Source organism: Manis javanica, chromosome 7 (genome assembly GCF_040802235.1).
Source record: "Manis javanica isolate MJ-LG chromosome 7, MJ_LKY, whole genome shotgun sequence".
Lineage (NCBI taxonomy): Eukaryota > Metazoa > Chordata > Mammalia > Pholidota > Manidae > Manis > Manis javanica.
Genome location: NC_133162.1, coordinates 24,984,029 through 25,008,621, shown reverse-complemented (window position 1 = coordinate 25,008,621; position 24,593 = coordinate 24,984,029). Strand labels below are relative to the sequence as shown.

General features: G+C 41.1%; 1 protein-coding gene and 1 long non-coding RNA gene across 4 annotated transcripts in view; one reads left to right on the top strand and one right to left on the bottom strand.

Annotated features, from left to right (window-relative positions):
- CNNM2 (cyclin and CBS domain divalent metal cation transport mediator 2) overlaps positions 1 to 24,593 on the top strand; it is a 139,139-nt gene that overhangs the window by 94,034 nt on the left and 20,512 nt on the right. For 2 of the 3 annotated variants that reach the window (XM_037001331.2, XM_037001330.2), the window contains exons 2-4: positions 11,842 to 11,985; positions 14,546 to 14,683; positions 16,699 to 16,868. In XM_037001331.2, the coding sequence (XP_036857226.1) occupies positions 11,842 to 11,985; positions 14,546 to 14,683; positions 16,699 to 16,868 (452 nt within the window). The other variant, XM_037001332.2, reaches the window with a different exon arrangement.
- LOC140850362 (uncharacterized) lies at positions 17,047 to 23,823 on the bottom strand. Its single transcript, XR_012133056.1, has 3 exons — positions 23,328 to 23,823; positions 22,397 to 22,558; positions 17,047 to 17,637 (listed from the first exon to the last, which is right to left on the bottom strand). It is a non-coding gene; the product is annotated as an uncharacterized lncRNA (long non-coding RNA).

Here is a 24,593-nt window from a genome sequence, read left to right as displayed (position 1 = left end):
GGTAAACTTAAAAGCTAAAGCTTAACAAAAACCAAAGGAACGAAACAGCAGCAGACTGACAGAACCCAAGAATGGAACAGTTACCAAAAGGAAAGGGACTGGGGAGGGTGGGTGGGAAGGGAAGGAAGGGAGGGAGAAGGGGAATAAGGGGCATAACGATTAGCACACATAACATGGGGTGGGGCACAGGGAAGGCAGTATAGCACAGAGAAGACAAGTAGTGACTCTATAGCATCTTACTATGCTGATGGACAGAGATTGTAATGGTATGTGGTGGGGACTTGATAATGGGGAGAATCTAGTAACCACAATGTTGCTCATGTGATTGTATATTAATGATACCAAAATAAAAATAAATAGATAAAATCTAAAATAAAAGCTAAAACTTAAGAATCACCATCAAGTAGAAAACTAAGCACTTACTTCATCAGAGAAGTTATTAAACTGATCTGTTTTAGGGGGTAGGAGGGAAAGTATGTGTGGCTATAAAAGGCAACATGAGAGATTCTTGTGGTGATGGGAAGATTCTGTATGGTGACTGTATCATTGTCAATATTCTGGTTGTGATGTGCCTTCCTATTATTGCAAAGTGGTTGCCATTGGGGGAAACAGGGTAAAAATACTCAGGATCTTTGTTACTTCTTGCAACTGCGTAACAATGTACAATTATCTCAAAATGAAAATCCAACTTAGAAATGATCCATTTTGTAAAACAAAGAATCCTTCCATAATACGGAGAGTCATTTTCTACTTCATCGTTTTAAAAGTGTTTTCTCAAGGACGCCTTTATCTGCAGGCACACCTTGGAGATACTGGGGGTTTGGTTCCAGGCCATAGCAATAAAGAAAATAACAAAATAAACTGAGACAAACAATTTTTTTGGTGTCCCAGTGCATATAAAAGTTATGGTTTCACTATAGCCTATGAAGTGTGTAGTAGCATTAAGTCTAAAATGAAAATGTATATACCTTGGTCAAAAATATTTTATTGCTCAAAAAAACCATCATCTGAGCTTTCAGCAGATCATGATCACAGATTGCCATAACAAATATAATACTAATAAGGTTTGAAGTGTTGCTAAGACATGACCCAAAGTGAGCAGATGCAGTTGGAAAAATAACACCAATAGACTTGCTTGACTCAGCATAGCCACAAACCCTCAGTTTGTCAAAAATGCCTACCTGTGTAGCTCAGTAAGATGAGGCATGCCTATATATATATATATATATATATATATATATATATACTTAGTCCTGTGCTGGGAATAAAGTACACATTCAGTACATATGATGAGTGGAAGACAAGTATGCCTGATGGGAAATTGTAAGTGCTAACTGAGTGTAGTGTTTAATATAAAAATGTTCTGTAAAATTTAAGGTTGAATTCTCAGATGAAGTACCGGGCATATTGCAAAAAGATGGGAGTCTTCACTCTACTGTGCTGGTGACTGAGGGAAGAGACGATTGTAGTTAAAAAATCTAAGATCAGGTATAAGTCCAGAGAAAACCTAACAATGTGCAGAAGGTGGTTTTAGGACAAATTATCATTTTAGCCCAGGAAGTTTTATAGATTGAAAATAAAAATATATTAAAAGGATTTAGATAAATTGTGGCTTCATCTGTTTAGCAAAGTACTTGCATGCCTACAGTGTACTAGGCAGGTATCTGTAGTTTTAATATATTTCAGGAACTTCCCTAACATGTAAATGTTGATGTCCTTGAAGGCAGCCATACCTACCCCAGATGTCCACTGACGCAACTGGCAAAATCTGAGACCTACCTGGATTAGATTTTCTTAGTGTATGCTACTTCTGATTTTACTGCACGAGAAATTTTTATGGAGAAGTGAAATTTAACCAGCCAACAAAAATTTAAATAATAGCATTTTAAAGATATCTACAACCATTCTTTTAAACTTGTCTTAAAGTATATTTTCAACTTGAAATTTTTTTCTTTTTCAAATATTTCTATTTTAGGGATATAGAATAAAAAACTGCAGTTAAGAATGGGAAAGTGGGACCAAATTCAGTTAAGAGGTTAAGAAACAAAAAACAAAAAAAGAAAAAAAAAAGAAGAGGTTAAGAAACAGATATTTATAGCATATAGAAGGAAGCCTGGGACAATAAGAGGTTAGCTCCAGGCACAGCGCTGGGGCTGGGCCCAGTAAACCTGGCCTGACTCCTGGGGACTCCATGTATTGTGCCCAGGACTGACCTTGGGGAAGGCGTCAGCCCTGCTTCTTAAAAAAAGTCCCTGGGAAGCTAAGGATCTCCATGAGTGGCTTACCTCCTTACTTTCAGGGTCTGAGTAGCCAGCAGACAGGAGGCCTGTTCCCCAAAGGCTGATAAAATCTAAGTTAATGTAGATAAAGTCAGGGTTCTATCCAGGAAATGTGCTATTAGGCAATATTATTTGTGTCAGATAAACCCCTACTCTCACCAAAAAAACGAGGTGTTTTTTTTTATAGGAAACCACGATTCCATGTTCGGCCTCAGTAGATCTCCTGGCAGACATGACCTGCCTGGGAGTGAGGTAGCGGGATGACTGAGGTGACCCCCAGTTGTCTGGGATGAAGAGTGGTCCTGCCAGGAAGATTTTGGTCAGCCTTAGTAGCTGGCCATTGGAATTTTTGGAAGTAGTAAAACTTTTGGTAAAAGGGGGCTTTGTCTCCCAGAATAGCAACAGTTATTTAAAACCAGTGATTTCTATATACAGCAAGTGCTTCTATATATATACCCATGCGTTGTTTATATAAGGCTATTTTAAGATCTGTGTCACATTTTTCTGATGTATTTTATGGTGGGAAAAGTCAATTGGAAAAAATGCATTTAGCAAATCTGGCGGGGATGGTAAGGTAAAATAAGTACTTAAAAAAAACCACACATGAAGTGTGTTGTTTTCATTTTAGCTTTAAACAGTGCAGCAATTGCTCGGTGATAGCTCCCTACATGAAATTATATTGCTTTTCCTTAAGGAAGTTTTACCATTGTTCTCATGCTGTAATATTAGATCTGTCAGTCAGAAGGACCTACAAGGCTTGTATAAAAATTTATACATTTAGTTATTGCAAAACCTCTGTGAAAATGGCTTTATGTGTTTGTGTGATGTGCCTGGAAATTCAGGGTTTTGAGTTCGGTTTGGTTTGCTTTTGGACCTGTGGAATTGCGAGGGAGATGGACCTACTGAAACTAATGTGGGCCTAGAGACCCAGGCACGCCCAGAGCCCGGGTGTGGTGGGGCAGCCCCAGGGGGCTCAGGAGGGCAGGGGCTGGGCCCTGTGGCTGTTGACCATCCCCTGAGGAGAGAGGCTCCTCCCTGCCTGTTCTGTGGGGGTGGGATTGGCATCAGGTTGGGTGAGTGGGAGGTGGGTGAGAAATAGGAGCTTCCAGTCCAGCAGGAGAGAAGTTCGTAAACCTGTGTGTGCCGCAGAAAGGGACAGTGCCTTAAGGGAAAATAAGACAGCGCTATGGGAGTTGGAAGTGGGAAAGACAGTTACTACCTTTGGGGACCAGGAACGGCTTCCCGGGAAAGGTGATGTTGGAATGGAGTTGTAAATTAAGGGCAACATTAACAAGGGTTCAAATGTAAAAAGGATAGTGAGGAGAGCATCGCATCAGGGGATGAGATGAGTAAAACGGTGGAGGCCATCGCTGGAGAAAACCAGGTCACCGGGTTGGCCGGACGAAGAGCACCCGAGGGGAGGGTGGAGACCCCTGGCTGGAAGGACAGGCTGGTGACCAGGTTCCGACGGCCTTCGGGCCCCGCTCGGAGACGTGTTCTCCTTAATTCGGTAGTTAACGGGAAGGAGCAGCTTTGCGTAATGGATTGAGAGGGTTCTGCCGGTTTAGTGAGCCTGACAAGCGTGGACGGGAGAGGGGACGAGACCCGTGTGTCAGGAGTCGTGCCCGACTTGGCGGGGGGCTGGGGATGAGCAGGCTCCGGGGAGGAACAGATCCCCGGCCCCCCTGGCCCCCTCGCAGTGGCGACCTGTCAGGGGGACGGTTACGCTCGCGGCAGAGGCCGCACGGCCGGCCCGGGGCGCGCGGGCCTGGGAGGCGCGGCGGCCAAACGGCCGCTCCTCGCCTCGCTACGCGAGGGCGGCTGCGGGTCTCGTTTCCCGCTCGGATTTCTCCTCTGGCTGAATGTCTCCAGCCTCCTTGTTGGTCCCTCGTGGGACATCGCTCGCATCTCACAGGGTCTTGGGTCGTCCTCCCCTCGGTTTGCTTCGTGTGAAGTATAAGACCCGGACCTGAACACGATTTTCCAAATAAGGGCAAATATGGCAGGAGAATCGCTGCCTTTGTTCTTTGTACTGCCACTTCATCATCATGAAATAACAGGTTGCTGGACCCCAGTGTGATTTCTCTGTCCTTTTGGGACATGCCGTCAACAGAGAGAAGGGGGTGGGGAAAGGAGGCCCTTCCAGTGAGGCCACCGAGTGGCCCACATTCACCTTGGAGCCCATAATCTGCGCAACCTACTCAGCCCCTTCTCCTGGCGCCCTCTGTTCCCTATTCACTGATGCTGGCACCCCCCGCAAGCCACCTGCCGCATTCACCATTGTTATGGTTATGCTGTGACTCCTACCGGCCCCCCACTCCCACCGGTGTAGCCACAGGTGTATACCTGTGTAAAGATTCATTGACTTACACATTTTACACACTTGTATGTATGTATGTATGTGTTCATTCATTCATTCTTCATTAAAAAGAATGGGAAGAAATGAGGGAGAGACAAGGCAAAGATGATTACAGAGTTTTAAGCCTGGGAGATTGGAGATCTAATGGCATCATTTGCAGAAGTGGGTACTCAGAGAGGTGTTACTTTGGCGAGGACAAGCCAGACTCTGTCCCAAGCATAGGCCGCTTCTTAAGGCTGCCTGGCAGAAGCAGGCCTGTGTCAGTGTTAGCAGCAGGCAGGGTTGTAGTGGAGTCCCCCAGACAGGGACTGGGGCGTGCCCTGAAATGATGGTCCTTGGGTTCTCCATAACTGGTCACCCAAATCATCTTTCACTACCTTTTGGCTACATTTGATATTTTTGACTCCTTTTTGCTTCTTGAAATAGTTTTTAAAATTTGTCTTCCACAACTCTGTTCTCTTTATTCTCTGCTCATCCCACTGGCCACACCTCAGCCTCCTGTTCGCTTATTTCTCAGCTTCCTAACCTGTAACGTGCTGGCAGGCTCCAGGCTCAGTGCCTGGACCCTTGCGCTGTCCAGGGATCGCACCCAGTTGCTAGCTTCGCTACCCTCTGGACTCTGATTCCCAGTTTCCATCTGTAGCCCCCATGGCCCTCTTGAATTCCTAACTTACGTATGTAATTGCCTGTTGGACATTTCCACTAGCATGTCTGTTAGGCATCTCACACTTAACCTGTCTAAAACTGAACCTATTGCTTCCTTCCAAACTCATACCTTTCACAGTCCTCTTCAGTGAATGGCAACTCAGGCCTTCCCATCGCTCAGGCCGACAAAAACCTTAGTTAGCCTTGACTCTTCTTGTTCTCTTCTGCCCCTTTCAGTCCATCAGCAAAACCTATCGGCTCCGTCTAAAACACGGATCCGGAATATGAGTGCCTCTGATCAAACTCTACTGTTACCACCTGGTCTGAGCCAGCGTCACCTTCTCTCTCTTGGATTGCTGAAATTATGTCTTTTAAAACTACATAGATCATGTCACTCTTCGACCCAGAAGCTTCCAGTGACTTCCTGCCTCAGAGTAAAAGCTAAAACCTTTATAATGGTGGTGCAATCTGCACGCCCCCTCGCCCACCCCCATCCCACCCTTTCCCCTCTTGCTCACTGCTCCAGCCACACTGGCCTCTTTACTTTTTCCTCAAGCACATCAAGCTGAGAGCTTAGGGCTGCTACTGTTCCCGCACCTGAAATATCCTACTCAACCCCTCCTCTGCTTCATTTGGCTCCTTAATGCCCCTAAGCTTTACCCAGATGTCACCTTATTAGGGACCGTCCCTGACCATCCTATATTAAATAATTCTGCCCCTACTATTTTGTTCTGCACAGCACATTTTACGCCATCTGACATGCTTTGTTATTGTCTGTTTCCTTCAGTGTGTCTCTCACTAAGAAAGTTCTTTGAGAACCGGTGCTCTCTTTTGTTGTCTGAGGTTTGAGCCTGGTCTATAGTAGGCATTCAGTAAATATCTATGGAGTAAATGAGTGAACTGTGTGACTAGTTCACTGATACTTACCTAGCATTGTACTTTATGGTTTATGAATTAGGTTCATGTACATTATCTCACTTGATCAGTTTGTTCATTTTGTGTAAATCAGACTTAAATATAAGTCTAATTCTAGTTATATTTAAAGTGTATTGACTTCCTTGACTACTAATATGCAAACTGGTTTTCTTGGGAGACCTTAAGGATGGCCATGCAAAGATATCCTCCATCCCATTTAGATGGGCCCTAATTCTGACTACAGAGCTCTTCTTTCATCACTATTTGCATAGAACTCACTCTTAGGGGCTTTATTGATTCCTACTTACTGAATTATTTTAATTTTTATGTTAGATAAACTGGGAACCCGTTAAAACAAAGGTATATTGAATACTTTATTTGCCCGGTCTTTGGTTAGTGAGGGGTCACAAGCATTGCGCAACTTCAGGGGAACCATTAGGTGTTGGCGTTCTGTCTGTGCTAATGGTGCACACCTCCCCGCCCCTACACCCCATGTTGTGCCACACAGCAGTAATGGTGACTATAAAATGTTTGGCTTAAGTTTCTCATTATTGACTCTTCTGCTTGCTTTCTTCCTGCTGTTTGAGTGACATTTTAGGACCCCTCGGACTCTCTGTTTGCCTTGTGCTCGTCTGTTTGGCTACTATCATTTTTGATGAGCACAGCCGTGTTGCATTGTTCCTAATTCCACTCTACTTCATCCTCCTCTTGGCTTTCTTCCTTACCTATTTCAGTTTATCAGTCCGCTGTTCCATTTCACTTCTTTGACATCAGCTTTGTATGCCAGCACATGAGTCCATGTTTCATGACGCGCTGGAGGTACCTTTGTCAGGTGGTCCAGGCGGTCATTCCCATCAACACACAGATGGTGTCTGTCTTTCAGATTTTGGGCCTGGAATTTGTGGTAAGGTTAGAAGGTGGAAATGTGTCAGCCTGCTGCTCTCTGGGCTGGTTTACCAATCCAGAGAGAATGTGCAAATAATAAACATGGAGTTGGAGAGCAGTGGAAGCAGACAGAGGCAGAAAGTTGATCCCAGTTTTACCACACACAGATCATCTATTTCCTCAGTCCATCTCACAACAAAGACATGTTCTTGTAATTTCAACTGTGCAGCCATGCTGTCTTGAGCACACAGCAGTTACGGAAAGATGAGCAATCTAGTTTGTTACTTTTATAATAATTTATGATTCTGGATTTGAAGGTAGTTGTATTCATAGAGTCCTGTTCTCTGGAAACAGGCCTGCTTAGGTTCTCTTACACCTGACTTAGTGATCCCTTTTCCTCCACTTCTAGGGCCAGACTAGGAGGAGGGAAGCTGGGGGCTTGTATTTAGGTCCAGAACACTGCAGGAGCTCTTAGAGCCACCAGAAAGGGCTCTCTCCAAGCTCTAGTGTGACAGCAGTATGCTTTGTTTGTTCTATATATGGTTTATTATGTTTATTTAGTTTATATTAAAAAGTTTTAGTGTTACTTAATGCTTATGATTATGTATATTGTTGATTGCTTTAGTTTTACTCTTCTCTTTGGAAGTTAGGAATCCATAGGTTCATAATATTTAAAATTTTTGGTTTGGTCTTTTACTAGTTTCCCCAGAGTTGCTATTCTGCTTTCAATCTTGACTTAATTCCTCCCATGCCCAGATTAAAACGGATTCTATTTGAGCTCAGTTTTTAAATTTCTGTGTTGACAAGTTATTTACATTTTCCTTTTGATCACTCCATTGATAAGGCCAAAGATGTTCTCCCTGTACCGAGTGGTTAAGTGGGGGCATGTGCATGGCCTTGCTCTTCTCCCAAAGCAAGATTATAGAAGGAGGGTGTCATTTTTTTGGTTCTGCTTACCGGGAAGGTTCAGAAAACAGGACTTCCTACCAGGAATTGCAAAGCTGAAAGAATGTGGCTGTGGGACTGATGCAGAAATTTCAACATTGGAGATCGGGGTGTGAAAGACTGCAAGTGAGCTCAGAAGAAAATAATTTTCAGTCTAAGAAGCCTAACTCACATGCATAAGTTCTCCTGGAGTAAGGCGCTTTCCAGTCAGATCTGTTGGTGCTGTCGGGCTGGTATTTCAAGTATGTCCATCTGCATTTAAACGAATTGCTCCAAGACAATCTGATTATGCGGTAGTTACTTTGGTGAGAATAGCGCCTCAGTGGAATGGAAACTTCATTTTGAGTCTAATATTAGACCTTGCTTTGGAAAATTCCTTTTAAATGATCACAAGCTGGGAATAGCAAAAGAATTTAACTTTCGACAGACAGCATTCACCAAGAATTTTTAACTGCTTATGTTTGGGTCCTTGGGAAAGCAGATGTGAGCCACTGAGTGGTCTGAATTGACTAGCATTGACTTGACCTGATGGGTAGTTTATATCTATCGCTGGTAAGTTTCCCTCCTAGTCTCATTTGCTCAAAATATTTTCATTCTTTGAGCATGAGCATGCTAAGGATGAAAATTGTTAGGATGCCTAATTGTCTAACAATCTAAACTTCTAGGCTTTCCGACATTATTGCCTGTAGAGGGGCCTGAGGCAGAATAGAAATGGACCAACAAACCTACAGAACCAGAGCCAGTTTCTGAGTGCTGGAAACTTGATGAGAACCTGGCCTTCAGAGAATAGTTTAAGTTTTTCTAGCTGGTTGTGTCTGAGTGGACTCACCCAATTTAAAGTCTTAAGTAAACTTTAAGGGACTCCCCACCCCACCTCACAACCACCCTATTTAAAAAAATAGCATACACATCAATGGATCATGAAATTTCCAGATCATGTCTACTTGACTTAACTCAAGGATATGTTGTAGATGTCTCGTGTGTCTTGGATATGGAAAACCAATATGGGTGTCCAAGAGATGCACTTAGTGTTTCAAAAGATATTTCTGAAATTGAAATGCATCTTTTAACCATGGTATACACTGAATGTAGTGGGGCTTTTGCAAGGCTGGTAATAAGTTGATGGAGCCTTAGAATTGAGGAAGAATGTTAAGAAGATAAGAGCTTGATCACCATTCATTCATCACCCAGTGGATCCCAGGCACTGTTGTTGCTGGGCACCAACATTGTCTCTGATATTCACAGTGATCCTGTGTGGCAGCAGTTAGTACAAGCTTAGTTTTAGAGATGAGACTGAGGCTCAGAAAAGCTGTGTGGTTTGCTCATGATCACACAGCTAGTAATGGCTAGTAAGTGGCAGTGCTGGAGTTCAAATCCGAGACCATCCGCTCGGCGTGTTCTTCCCTCACTGTTCTGGACATCTCCTGTGGCAGCAGCTCTTAACTTTTTTTTGGCTTAAGAGCCTTTTAAACTCTTAAAATTTGAGGATCCTTGAACTTTTGTTCATGTGGGTTATCTCTTTTGATAATTACTGTATTTTAAAGTAAGATGGAGAATTTAAAACATCTCCTTACCTAGTTTTTAATGGACAATAATCCATTACATGTTAACATAAAAAATTTTAATGGACAATAATAAATCTGTTACATGTTAACAAATTTTTTGTTTTTCCAAAACAGAAATAGAAGAGTGTCATTGGTTTACCTTTTTGCATATCTAGTTTGATTTTCACAACTTCTGCATTCAGTCTGTGCAGTACACTGTTTTAGGTAAAAAGTATGAAGAAAATCTGGCCTAATGTAGATATATGTATTTGGAAAAGGGTGAGGTTATTTTAATAGCCTTTTTGGACAATTGTGGATGTTCTCCTTTGATGCTGTACCCAAACTCCACAAATGGTAGCTTTTTAAAGATTAGTTGCGATATAGAATCTGTAACTATACCAGTGAACTTTTGGTACACTATTAAATTAAAATCCTATGGTCTGAAATCTTCCATATGGAAGAATTTTGAATAAAATACCTGGATACTTCCCCACTTCAGGGGGCAGAGCTAAATTCCTACTTCTCACCCCTCCCTGAGGGTGGACCAGACTTAATGACTTGCTTCCCCAAGGCTAGAATTAGGTAGGGAAAGGAGAACATCAGTGACTTCAGGCGGAGAAACTTGGAAAACACTACCTTTATCAAGTCGTGGAGGTGAACATGGCCTGTGAAGTCACGCAGCTGTCATGTGAGCCCTGCTGTGATGTAGCTAGAAAACTCGGAATCCCAATTTAATCATGAGAAAACATCAGACAAACTCAAATCAGCGGGCTTTCTGCAGGGCGCCTGCCTAGTGCTCCTTGACTGTCAAGGCCATGAAAAACAAGGAAAGGCTGAGATGCTGTCAGAGGCCAGAGGGGACTGGGGTGTGTGACAGCTAAATGCCAGGTGGCCTCCTGGTTGAAGACTGGGACAGAAAGAGGACACTGATGGAAAAAATGGTGAAAAATAAGTCTGGAGTTAATAGTACCATGTCAGTATCAATTTCTTAGTTTTGACAGATATGTCGTGGTAATATCAGGTGTTAATAGGAGCAACTGGGTAAAGGGTGCACAGTAACTCTGTACTATCTTCACAACTTGTCTGTAGATCTAAAATTATTCCAAAAGAAAAGTTTATTTAAAAAAAATGTGTTGTTAGGTCTTTCACTCTGAGTAGATCGTTGACCTGTGCGTGATTGCCACGGTCATTGGAAAAACAGCCGTTCATTGAGTTCTGCAGATCTATGAAATAAATGTTGGCACATTTCATTATTCAAATAGTTCAAAGTCACACTTGTTAATGTCACCATCCATCTCAACAGAAAAGTCTTCATTGAGAAGTTCTCAAGCTCACAGTGGTGGACACAAGCTTCCCAAACTTCACATTTTCCCAGAATTTATCAGTGGCAGGAAACACTGCTATTGTTTTCCTTAATAAAACAGGCCATTTTGTTCATTTTCAAGAAAATGTCTGACAAAGAGCCAAGTCTAAATAACCATACTTTTTCTGGTGGTCATTCTTTCAAGTGAAAATGATGTTTGGTGAGAAGAGTGGCGAGACTGGCCTGCAGTTCCAACAGTTGCACGGTTCCAAAGTGCTTTTCCTCAACTTAGCTGTCGAACTTGAGATGCAGTAGAAGCAACCTTCACATTTTGTCACAGTGTCAAAAGATGGGTTAAGATGTAATGAAATTAATTTTTACCGCTTCAAGGACTTCCTTAAGAGACGCTCTTTTTCCCTTCTGTTGTGTGTGGTGTAGAAAAGAACACGGTGGCCACTTAGTACATTTTCCTACCACTGATTTGTGCTCAGGCATCTTTGTACCATTGGTTCAAGTGTCAGGACAGTGAAAAAAGGCCAGGAATATTTCATTCTAAAGAAAATAATTTGACCTCACTGACCTCCTAAGAAGGTCTTGGGCATCCCTAGGGTCCATGGAGGACCACGCTTTGAGAACTGCTCTCCTGAAGTAAAGCAGCAGTTGCTAAAAGGTCACAAAGGAAGAGCTGACATTACTGAAGACCAGATCCACTAGGAAGCAATGTAACATGGTGCAATGCAGTGTGCAGAAGATGATGCGCTTCTGGCTTAGCTGGTCTTGCTTTTGAGGGCTCATGAAGCCTTTTCATTTGTAATATTTCCATCCCATTTTTAAATGCTGAAATGCAGATTCGATAATCTGCTACCTGTGTTTGCTGCTATTGTTTTTTTTTTAACCATAATCATTCAAAGCTTCATTGGGGAAATTCAGCAAATTACCTCTTAAACTGTTTTCTTCTCTTTAAAGGTAAATCTCACCTGGCTATTGTGCAGCGAGTAAACAATGAGGGAGAAGGGGATCCATTTTATGAAGTTCTGGGAATTGTCACGTTAGAAGATGTGATTGAAGAAATCATCAAATCTGAGATTCTAGATGAAACAGATTTATACAGTGAGTAGCATTGTCTGCGTGTAATTTCCCGAAGCCTTTGCGTTTTTTGTCGTGTCTGTGAGTCACCTGTTATCTCTGCACTTGTCTGCCTCTGATGCTAATTATGCAATGTGCGTAGGCGGCGTACAGTGTTCCACTCCCTTCCTCAGAAGAGGAGCCAGCTCCTGTAATGTCAGGTGGTAGTGGTTTTTTCATTTGTTCATCAACTCAACTGCTGCTAACCATTGATCTGAGCATTACTTGCCCTGAGCAGAAAACTCCATTATTGGTTTTTTACATTTATTTTACATGTAGAAAAAAAAACTATTCTTTACTAAGTTTTCATTTCACACATCTAGGCAAATTGTTTTCACACTTTTTCTACTTAAGGTTATAATTCAAGTACTTAAAAGTGAGGGGGATTTATTGAATTGATGGATAGCAACTGTGTCCATTTCTTATTCCAGAATGCATGGTCCAGGTTTAGAGGTGAGGTTTGCAACTGTAGTTTTGCTGGGCAAGGGTGGCAAGGTGGGGATACAGGAGGCAGGGCAGGGGAAGAAGGGTACACAATAAAAATGTGCTTTTCCCTTTCTCTCCTTCTCTGCCTTCGTTGTGGGGACAGGGGTAGATGTGTGCCAGGGGTGGCTTGGCTTAGGGCTGGGGGAGGGGAGGATCCAAAGCTGTTTGCCCAGGAGTGGGCTTGATCCTAGGCTGAGCATTGAATCTTATTTCTTTAAAGTCCAAAACTGGAGCTTAAATCTTCTTCCTCAGCCTCACTGTTGGCAAAGGAAGACTCAAGATTTTTTAATGTCGGAAATGGTCCCAGGTCTGATATGCTTGGGGTTCTCAAAGGTCAGAGAAAGAGCACCTGGGCTCTGTTTGTCCCGTTTGGCTTTTAAAACATGACTTGGAGGGGCACATGGACAGTTCAGGTGGCCTGGGGCACCTGGGACAAAGCCAGCCTAGCTCAGAGCAGAGTGATTTTATTCAGTCCTGCTAGAAGGCAATGTGTTTCATTTTAAACTTGAGTCTTCCATGCGCCCTAAGACAATAAATTCTATATTTATGTAAGGACCTGCTTTTTGTATTTTTTCTCACACCTGTATAGTGTTTTTAAAAAACACGAGTTCTTGTGTGTTTTATCCTTTTGACACTTGGAGAATAGTCGGGGTTCTCATTATAGGGAATATTGTTTTGTGTTTCTGTTCTTTTTATCACAGTGCCTATTTAATACCGCGAGTGTCTCTATATTTATGTTTCCCCAGGGATAGTACCCATCATAAAAAAGATAATTTAGACATTTCTGAGATTTTACTTTTTTTACTTCGGTTAACTTTTAAACCGTGGTTAGACTGGTTTCATACGGAAGTGTTGCCTAACATGACTACTGATAGGAAATGCTGACTTTGTGGTTTCAGGTATATTCTTGATCTAGACAGGAGATCAGGGCTGAGGACTGCCTTTGCCAGAAGAAATTTTTAAAAAATTTTTATTGCTTTATACTATCTGATTCTCAAAAGAATTTGAGACAGAAGAAAATTATAAGTCGTGACCTCCTTCTCCCCAGGACAAGCCTAGTAGTCAGTTTCTTTTGCCAGCAGCATAAAATCATGATTCCTGGGAAAGGAGCAAGCAACTGTGGTCTTGTCTTTAACCCAGTTTTTTCTTGACCATTACTTTGTCCAGAAAAATACTTGGCAAACTAGATCATGAGTGCTTGCCACAGTTTTTGTATGGCCCACAAGGTAAGATTGTTTCTTAAAAGGATTTTTTAATTGCTGAAAAACGTCGAAAGAGTAATAATTTTCTGCCATGTGAAAATGATGTGAAATTGAAATTTCATGTCCATAATAGAGTTTTATTGGAACAGAGCCACGTTAATTCACTTACATAATGGCTGCTTTTCTGAGCAGCCGAGTTGAGTAGTTACAACAGAGACTCTGTGGCCCACAGAGCCTGAAATACTCCTAGTGGAAGTTTGCTGACCTCTATTCTGGATCACTTCATGTTTGCTTGACCTTAAGGATCTCATGGCCTGGGGTGGAAAGGAAGCTAACAGGTATTATTACTGCTATATTGTTCTATGAAAGTTGTCTTGTTCATTTCTCAGGAGGTTTTGTTTGTGTGTTTCCAGCAGGGGCTGGGAGCCTCTGAAAGGCAGGGATACCCTTCCCTTCTGTCTCCCATAGCACAGTGGTGGTTCTCCATTGCAGCAGGGTGACACTGAGCCGCAGGAGACTTGGTGTGCACCCCAAGCTATGTTCCCTGTGGCTTACAGAGTTTCTCTGAGGGTTTTGTCCAAGGCTGCCCAGTAATGTACTTATAAATCATGAAGTATGTTTGTAGTTGCTGCTAATCAGCTTGCCTGTTAATTGTTTACTTGGGACTGTGTCCTGACTATGCAGCACTGACTCGGTGGGGATTGTGTCTCTTTCCAGGTGGTGTTTGTACGTGACGCGTCCATAATCTGGAGAGAGAGTCTAGCTTTTCCAATGTGTTTTGTCATTTTCATTCAGAAAGAGCTGTGATCTAATGGGATGCATTTCCTTACTTTTTTCTTTTCCCATTCTTCCCTTAGCCGATAACAGAACGAAAAAGAAAGTGGCCCATCGTGAAAGAAAGCAAGATTTTTCTGCCTTTAAGCAGACAGACAGCGAGATGAAGGTTAAAATATCACCACAGCTTCTCTTGGCCATGCACCGTTTCCTAGCAACAGGCAAGTGCAGCTTATCACAGTTTGCAATCTCTACGGACCCTGGAGCCTGTTTCTCTCCCACCCCTGGCTGGGGGAGGCTGGGGGTGGAGACTGGGAAATGGGGTGATAAGTAATGCCACTTTTGTGTTTTGTTTTTTGTTTTTTTCTTTTGTTTGTTTTGTTTTGTTTTCTTTTCTTTTTAAATTCTCTCCTCTCCTGTGTTCAGTGTCGGCATGAACCCTCTGAGACATTTACCAGGGGTGGACCAGTAACTTAAAATTGGTCTGAAAGGTAAGGATGAATGTTGGTGCCACACTGCATGCGAACAGTAGGCCAGGTCACCTGCTCCCAGCCACGGCCAGGGGAGAGCCAGCTGGTGGAGCAGGCTGACGGCGCGAACGAACGAGACAAACCTCATTGCGTGTTGGACAGCTGAGTGATTCTGTCTTCACCTTGCCTTGGAAGAGCGGTTGGACATCAGTGGTGACACAAGCACTATGATTTGCAAAGAAGAAAACGAGGTTGTGAAAATTAAATCTGTACCTTTTATGGTTTTAATGAAGTCAGAAATTCTACGAACTTTGACATGGATTTCTTGGCGGCCCCTCAGATCAGACTGTTGTGTCGGGCCATTCCAGGAAGCAAGTGTTCACTTTATTAAAGCCACCAACCCAGCCGGCACTGACCGCTCCAGAGGGGTCAAGGTTGAATGGACTAAAGGGAATGACTAACCCTTCTCACCTCCCTGAATGGCTCTTTAGATGAAGGGTGAGCTCTGCTGGCCAGGGGAAATGTGAGAAAATCTGAAAGTACCCAGAGACCGGTTGAAGACGTCTGTGCAGCCAGTGGCTTTCAAATGCATGCAGTGTACTTAAGATACTTTGAAAAGAAGGCTGACAGCCACCACGGGATGGAATATTACACACCCTTTAAGATCATGTTTTCAAATACAAAGAAATGTTTTCACAATAGAATTTTGACATAGGAAAATACTCATTTAAAGTGAGAAAAAATATATAAAATTGTGTGTACAGTACAATTATCATTCTGTTTTCATGTGTATGTACAAATATATATACAGGCACTCATGCCTAGGCAAGGTCCTGGAAAGAAGTGCTCACCAATTGCTCACAGTGGTTATGAGTTGTTGGCTTATAGGTAATTTAATTTTCCTCTTCATTTTTTTCTGTGTTTTCTAAAATTTCTGCAACATACTATTTCCCTTTTTTTGTTACAGAAAGGTCACAGAAGCTAATATAGAATTTATTTAAGGTTTCATATATAACAATTAAAAATTTTTTAAATGTATAAACAGTATCTTTAACTTACTTCTTTTCTAATTCTGATAATATTGTTCTTCATCATTTAAGAACCACAAGTTAAAACCAAGCGTACACTGCTCTGCCTCTGGGATACCACAAGGTCCAGTTTCAGCATAGTACCCTTAAGTCAGTAATTTGGGTTTTTGTTATTTTAAAGAAAAATCATACCTTTGTAAATACAGATCAGCATTACTTTGTTGTTGTTTTTTAATTTAGCGAGTTGGAGTGCATGTTGATGTGTGCACGTGCCTTGCTTTTATCTTGAATCCCTACCTTCCTTTGTTCCCAGGCTTTCTCAGGGTATTTGAGTGGAAGAGAGAGGTGGAGCACTCTGTGCACCTGCTACTAACCCACACCTACATGCTTCCCGACCTTTGCTTCTTCCTTTGGCTCTTGTTGGACAGTCAGACTATTGTGGCCTTGGCAAAGGGCATCCTGGCAGTCAGGAGCCTGTGTCTGGTCGATTCTCATTTATAACAGTCAGAAAAGTAGGGTATTTTATGAGAACTAAAACCAATTCCAGGTCGAAAAGGAAAAATTTTAAAGAAACAAATATGAGAATTCAGGATTTTCTTATTTCTCCCAGGTAATCTGCCCCCCAATGGATCACCAAATGGAAGTCTCGTTAATCCATATTGTATCAACACCGTAATCACTGGTATGATTTTTTCCATCCACTTGAAGTGTAATATCAAGTTGTGTTTATATCTATAGAAGTAGAAGCATTTAGCCCATCCCAGATGTCAGAGAAGATCCTTCTAAGGCTGCTAAAGCACCCCAATGTCATCCAGGAACTGAAGTATGATGAGAAGAACAAGAAAGCCCCAGAATACTACCTCTACCAGCGAAACAAACCTGTAGACTACTTCGTTCTCATTTTGCAGGTCAGAAGAATTATTCAATAGTTGTTTGATCTCACTGAGTACCCATCCTTTCAGCTCTGCAGAGACTCGGTGTAGGTGAATGGGTGTCAAGGTTTACGTACTTCTGGGGTAGCCTTACACATGGGAGAATTTAATCTCCCTGTTTTCATATCTGTAAAATAATTTCAGTATAAAGCAATGTCATTAATTATTTTAATTTCCAGTACTGAAGGGCTCTTAGTGATTGCTGAGGTACTGAAGCATTCATTTAAAGAATGGTGAATTCAATTGTCATTTTTTGAAGAGTTTGGGGAATTACCTGTACATGTCCAAATCTTGGCTGGGTATTTGAAATTTATGTGTCTTGAGTTCTGTGGAGCCTCTATCATCTTCTCCCACCCCTCATTAGGACTTGGTCTTCCACAACTTTCCAGAGATATCTTATTATCTCTTCCCTTAACACCATCAAAATAATCCTTTATTATTGTTTTCATTCCTGGCTACTGATCAGTCTGTTTTACAGAGGAACTGATGTGAGAATCATGGCCTCTCGTGGCAGTGGCAACTTTATTCCTTCTCGCTGTAACATAATCCACTGTATGAGGAGGTCCATCCATTCTGAACCCTCCTTGAGGGGCTTTAGTGCTTAAGTTGACAGGAGGCTCTCATTATATTATATCACAGTATCATTGGGCAGAACACTGTCTCTGGCAGGGAGACCGAAATGAATAGTGCAATGAATGGAGATCTGCTTTTACTGACTTCTTGTACCCCTTCATCGAAGAATTACCTTTAGAGGAAATAGGAAATTATTTCAGTACGTGAATACTAGACCCTTATACATTCTCTTATTCCTTAGTTACTTCCTAGATACGAACTGGAGGTATCATTATAAAAGTAAAATTAGTACTTGGTAGGCTGTACAATTTATGAGACCAGCAAGATCTCAATTATCTAAGTGAATTAAGAAGGTTCTTTTTCTTTGAAAACAACTGTCATCAGATGTCTAGATATGAGAAGCTCTGGAAGGTGAAATGTTTATGCCCCACATTTGGGTATTGCAACGTCTGGAAGCAGAAGTGAGGACCTATAGGGAAATCCTGGATTAACTGGTTACATGCTGCTTTCATACAGCCTTTCTTAGAAACATCGGTTTGCAGGTTTTCTAATTCAGTACCCTGATTCCTCTAATTTTGGTCTCATTCAGCCCCAAATTGTGTTTTCCTTTTTCTCTGGAGGTAGACAAGCTTGAAACTCTGAGAGAGCTGTCAGGAATTAATGCTATTTAATGCAGTGAGGAAATAAAATATTCATGTTTCTCATAAAACTAGATTTGAATATTCCTTAAACTGAGAGAAACTTTGAACTACATTAAAGGTGGTTATTTAGGGGAACTTTGAGGATGACATTGTGAATTTCAGTACTAATATTAGAAACTGTGGCTTTCAATTTTCAGTTTTTACATAGTTAGCATTTATGAAGTTGTGATTCAGTAATGCTCTGTTGGTATATAAGAAAGGCACTTCCTTCCTGGCTGATGGATCTAAAAACAGATGTTTGTGGAAGAAGGACTTCATAATCTTTGTCTATTTACAAGTAATTATTTAAAATGAGAATATTCTTGATAAGGCATTTATATATATGTGTGTGTACCTGTATTTGTATACATATCTCATGTTAACTATATAAGTGTGACACATTTTTAGAACTGTTAATGCCATGGGATTTTATAAATAGTGTATTGCTGTATTAAAAGGATTTATGGGGGTGTTTAAACTACAGAGTTTGGTGACAATCATGTTCTTGCAGACCAGCCAATTACCCAAGGTACCCAGTATATAACAGCATGAAGTACCGTAATACCTTGTCAACCTGGCATACCTGTCATCATTTACAAAGTATATTCCACCCTGAAAGTTCACTAATGCCCGGTCATTAAGCATGTTGGTCTGCATTTCAAGAGGATAAAATCAGAAAAAAGCCACAGTGTCTTCCACTTTCCCTTCCTGCCCCCAGTGCTAGTGAACAGGCCTTTTCTGCAGATGCTGGAAAAATCCTTTTATTAAGTAATTGATGTTTGGAATATAGTTATTAGTAGAGACACATCACTTTGAGTTTAAATCCTAGATGAAATAGTCTATTCAAGCAAACCATTTAAGCTTAATTAAAAGAATATTCTCTAAGTTACCAAGCACATACCTATCCACTGCATGTGTATAAAAAGGCTCCAAGTTCAAGTTTGATCTGAGAAAGTAGATTTTTAAGCTAAAATGTATTGGGGAGCCAATAAAGGCAGTGGTAAAAGCAGAGTAAATGGCGAAAGAAAACTTCATTGGTTCTATGCCCTAACTTAATAAAATAAATATATAAAAACAGACATGGACAGGAACCTAATTTTGGTGGAAATTCCTTTCCACTATCATAAAAGAGCAAGAATACCAAGAAAAAAAGTTGGAGTTTTAAACTAAATAATAAAATCAACAGGAATTTGGAGAAAATTAAATACAAAGCCAGGGAAATATACTTAAAAAAAAGTTCTGTGACTCATAAAAACTGATCATTTACTATGTCACATGTAATAAGTTCTAGTAAATTCAGAAAGATAGAAATTTTGTAGAACCCCCTGTATAGACCACAATGAAGTAAAATTAGACATAAAAATCCGTAGTTGAATAAAAGTTTTTTAAAAATTGTGATCAGTTCTCTTAAAGGTTTATATGTGAGGTGCAGAACAGTGTATAATATGCTCTCATTTGCATAAAAAGCTGCATTTCATATATATATGAAATCCATATATAAATAGGAGTCATATATGTGTACATATGAAATCTCTCTGGAAGTTTGCTCGAGAGACTAGTACAAGTGGCTGCCTCAAAGGAGGAGACTTGGAAGACTGGGAATAGGGTAAAAGGAGAATTGTTTCTCTCTTTGACTTTGAATTTCTTACTATGTGTATGTACTACCTATTTAAATAAGTAAATAATTGCTTAAAATAGAATTAGTGGCAAACTAAAAACCCTAAATAGCAATTGAATTAGGGAGGAATAAATATACTATCATTAAAGACTTTTTAAATAATATAAATACCATATATGCTATATGTCAACATTTTAAGAAATTTCATTCCTCTAGTATCTAGATAAGAAAAGTTGTTATCTAATTACCTAGAAAAAGAGCAAGCAACAAAGTAAAAAAGATCAAATTAAATAATAAAGATTGTCACGAAAATAAATTTTAAAAATGAAAAACCCTTGCAATCCATAAGTAAAATCAAGATTTGGTTCTTTTAACAGTTAAACAAAGTCAGTATTCTATTGGCTTAATTAATGTGCTAAAAGAGAAAAAAACCCAAATGAGAAGTTCTCCCCTTCCTGATGAAGCAGCTAGAATAAAAAAATTGTTTGGAAAAAAAAAAGCTGAAACTGTAAAGAACTGAGGTTCTGTATTCTACAAATGGGACAAGATAGCTGGGAGTCCTGTACATTCTTTAAGACTAAGTGGCTTACTCTAAAGTCTAATCATATGGGCCAGTTTCTGTCTTCAGCCCTGATGGAGAATTACTGAGCCATTAGAGACCACATACCCAAGGAGTTATTCACATGAGATGGTTTAGTTTATGAATGCAGGGCTAGTTTAATAGAAGGACAACAAAACCAAAATATGCCACGTTAATTAGGAAAGCAGTAAAGAAAAAATCCTTACGCTCATATCAAAAGATTTTAGAAAGGCAGCTGCCAAAGTTAAGCATCCATTCTTGATTTTAGAAAACAAACCAAAAAACCAAAAGAATCCTTGTAAAAAATCTATGATCAATAGTGAACAGAAAATAAAAATGCTGTCAAACCAGTCATGCCTCAGATCATTTGTGCTTAAACTGGCACACTCCTTTTGGGAATACATATGTAGAATCATCATATGCTTGCATCAAACAAAATCATTGTTATATAAAGGTATCTATGCAAAAATTTGTTGCAAATCTATTAATTATAAAGGAGGAGAAATAGTCCACATGTCTAAGCTAATGCAATGTTGATATGATAACGAGTGATCATTAAGTAGTCATGAAAGAAGTGCAAAGCATACACAAAAATGTGTCAAGTAAAAATAGTGTGTGTACAGTAATTATGGTTATTATAAATGATCTTTATAATTTCTGTAATTGGTGATTTACAGTGAAGGATTTGTTAGTCCTTTGAGGAGTAAAATGTTTAAGCAAATAAGTAACATGATGGCTCTACCACAGTACATGACCAGATTATGATTTTAGTAAATATGAGGAATAATAGGCCAACAAAAGGAATGGCTTTATTCTTTGCCAATTTTAAGATTGAGAGCAACGGGCTTTTTTTTTCTGGTGTTAATCTTACTTGTCAATTTCATGCCTCAGATCATTTGCTGTTCAACTGCCCCATCCACTCTCTCTTTTAGAGCTTCTGACATGGATTCGAAAGGGTTTGTTCCCTACGGAGTGAAATCTGTTCTTTTGTGGCAGGTAGTGGTTTAGAATTTATACTGCCCTTGACAATACTTAATTCCATTTTATCAATTGTTGGGAGAGGAGTTTAAGCCTCAATACTAAACCTTCTCATAGATTTTTGAGTTGCAGTGTCTATGTGTCCCAGTGAATAATGGATCCTCAATCTCTAGTCAAGTAAAGATAACAGACCCATTTTAAGGAAAATAATAACTTGGTTATCCAGAGTTGACCCTGTTTTTTAAAAAAATTATACTTAAATATGTGTAAATACACAACTAGGCATTAACTCTCTTTTAACTCTTTGAGCTTAGAACTCTTATATACAACTATAAACCAAAACGAATTTGTAATTAATGTTAAATTCTCAATGTGTAGATGAGATCGTTGGCTGATAGGAAGGTGCCCCTGGGCCCAGTACCGTGTCAGGGAGTTTTAAACAATTTTAAAACAGTTTTTTTTCAATTATGAATTTTTAGGTCTAATTTTAGGACAGGCTGCTTGGTTTTTAGCCCACTTGGCCTCCATGGGCCCAGGTGACTGACCCCCACCCCCAAGCCTTTTGTTCAGCTGAGCTTCTTGAAATGTTTATGTAGTCTGTTGTGTTATTATGGACCTCCACCAGGTGTGACTGGATTACTTAGAGTTTAGCCTCCTCTTTTCCTTTCTTCATCTGCTTCTCACACTTGAGTGTGCATAGGAATCCCTGGGGGATTTGGTAGGTCTGGGGTGGAGGCTGAAATGCTTCATTTCTAGCCCCCTCCCAGTTGATTGAGGAGCAAGCTTAGCCATGATGATTCAAGCAGTGAGTATGTCCGTAGTGCTGCAGATGCTAAGGCAAATGCTGGCACTGACATCTGGTGGCAGCACTTTGTTAGAAGATAATCCAAATATGTTTAAATTAAGTTTTTACTATCAAAATGTTTTTTAAAAATTAAACACTAATGAAGCAAACTTGAGAGTCCCCCAACTACATCTGCAGGCTCCAGATTGAAAAATACCAAGGCCAGGTATAGCCTGAGACTGTTCAATACTGTGTGGATGCTTAGAAACTTTGAGAAGAGTTACCCAATACCTTCTTCCGAAGAAAGGTAGGATTCTGTGATGGGAACTTTGCTTGGGAAGCCAGCTTTGCTTGGGATGGTAAGGCCTCTCCTCTTCAGTCAGCTTACAAGCAGGAAGCCCCAGTTCCCTCTGGGAGGCCATCATGCCTTGTCTTGATATTTTTGGTGATAGGCTAGAGAACAGTAAATTTGTGAACATTCACAAGTAAAATTAGTATGTAGCTCCTTCCTTTAATGGAAAAAGTCATTATCTAAGAAGACACCTGGCTGATTTTGTATCAGGTCAGCCATTTCCCTGTAGTTGTGGCCCTACTTTGCATACTGACAAGTTTATTTGAAAATGATAATCAGTTGGAGCCACTAATACCCATGTATGAATAAAAAAGGTATTTACTGGATGTTTCCAGAACTTGCCTACCAAAAAAGCTTCTCTTCATAGAGAAGGATGAAGAGATGAGCAGTTTTTAAAACTTTTGGACTCACAGAAACTTAGAATGTTAAAGCTGAAAGAACTGCAGGGTTCCTCCAATCTACTGCGGTTTTATAAATGAAGTAGAATTAGTCTAGTGCAGTGGTTCATAAATGCTAGTACTTGACAAAATTTTCACCAGTTGGAGGCAGAATGAGAAAAATAAAGACAGTTGCAGTGAGTTTTTCGTGAAGCTGTATGTGTTCTAAGACCTATTATTCTGAAATTATATATTTTCTATGTTTTGGGGGTCTGGTCTTTTCATTAAATGATGGTAACAGTAGATTGGTATGTTTTAAAATACATATTTTATCAAATAAAAATTTAGCACCTCTCTCTCTGTCTCTGAGGATGGAGGTGCATTTTACTAGTTCTTGGAATCCAGACCTTTCAGGAACCATTGACCCAGCCTATCTGCCTTCCAGCCTGATGGATCTAGTCTAGGTGGACTTTAGAAGGAAGATAGCATTCACCTGCCTGCAGGCCTGTCTTGAAGGAGAGGAGAGCTGGGCTGAGATGGCTACAATCTAGAGCTTTGGATCCATGCAGCTGTCCTGTTGAAGTAGCAGACTCACGGCTGCTGGGACTTTGGGGAAGTTTCTTGAGAGGCCAGCATACACAGAGGTTCCAGAGCTGGAGCTGTCTTAAAGCAAATAGAGCCTTAAAGCAATGATTCCTAAACTTCCCTGCGTGCTTGAATCATCCAGAGAGCTTTATTAAAATCTTAATGCTGGGGTTGCATCCCACACTCGTTAAATCAGAATGCGTGGGAGTGGTAGCCGGCCATCAGTATTTTTTTTAAATCCCTGATGTTTCTGGTGCACAGCAAGGGTTTGGGATCTCTGCTTTTGAGTTTACTAGACAGAGGTTCTGAGCAGGGGGTCAGGAGTACTGCCCGAGGAACAAACAGCTCCTTTCCAAGAGACAGACCGGCTATTGTTATTTGAAGTCTTTTTTGGGGAGTGACTATTGCCCTGCTGGTTCTGACAGTTGATCACAAAAGAACTGTGACCTGACTCCCATTTGCAAGGACACAGAACACAAAAGGCCCTTCTAAAACAAATGATCCAGATCAACTGGGGATCTGTAAAGGTGGAAGTCCTTAGGAGGCTCAGTTGCATTCGAACCTCCTCCGGATTTTCTGCCTAGAATTTCAGAGTACAGAAATGGTCCTGCTGCCACTTCGGAGCTTACAGCCACAGAGACAGACATTTCAGGTAGCATATTTCTGCATATTAACCATCTGATACACATAATCAAGGTTAGTCCGCGAAGAAATGGTGAAGTAATTGAGAAGATAGGGCCATCAGGCACTAACATTTATATTGGTCACCATCTCTTGTGTCCCTAGCCGGCCTCGCTTCCCCCTCTTCTCAAGGAGCCTGCCTCCTCTGAGGTCAGTCACTTTGCTTTCAATCCCGTTGTTCCCTGCCAGCTGTGGCTTTTGCTCGTTTAATTACCACCTCTTCTGCCTCCACCCTAACTAACCCTCCTCTGCTGCTGCGTGCGTGTGTGCCTCGGACTCCCTAATCCTGAGCAGCCTTCATTTGGCCCAAACGGCTGCCCCCCTCGCCCCAAAGCGGTTCTCTCCTTGTCCACCTGCTACTCGTGCCAGCTCCGGCCTGCGCTGCCTCCCCCAGTCCCGGCTTCTCCAGGAAAAGCGCCTGGAGGCCGACTGGCCCCCTCGTGAGGCTCCTCCCCTCCCCGTTCCTGTGCAGCCTCAGAGGTCCGGTTCTCCC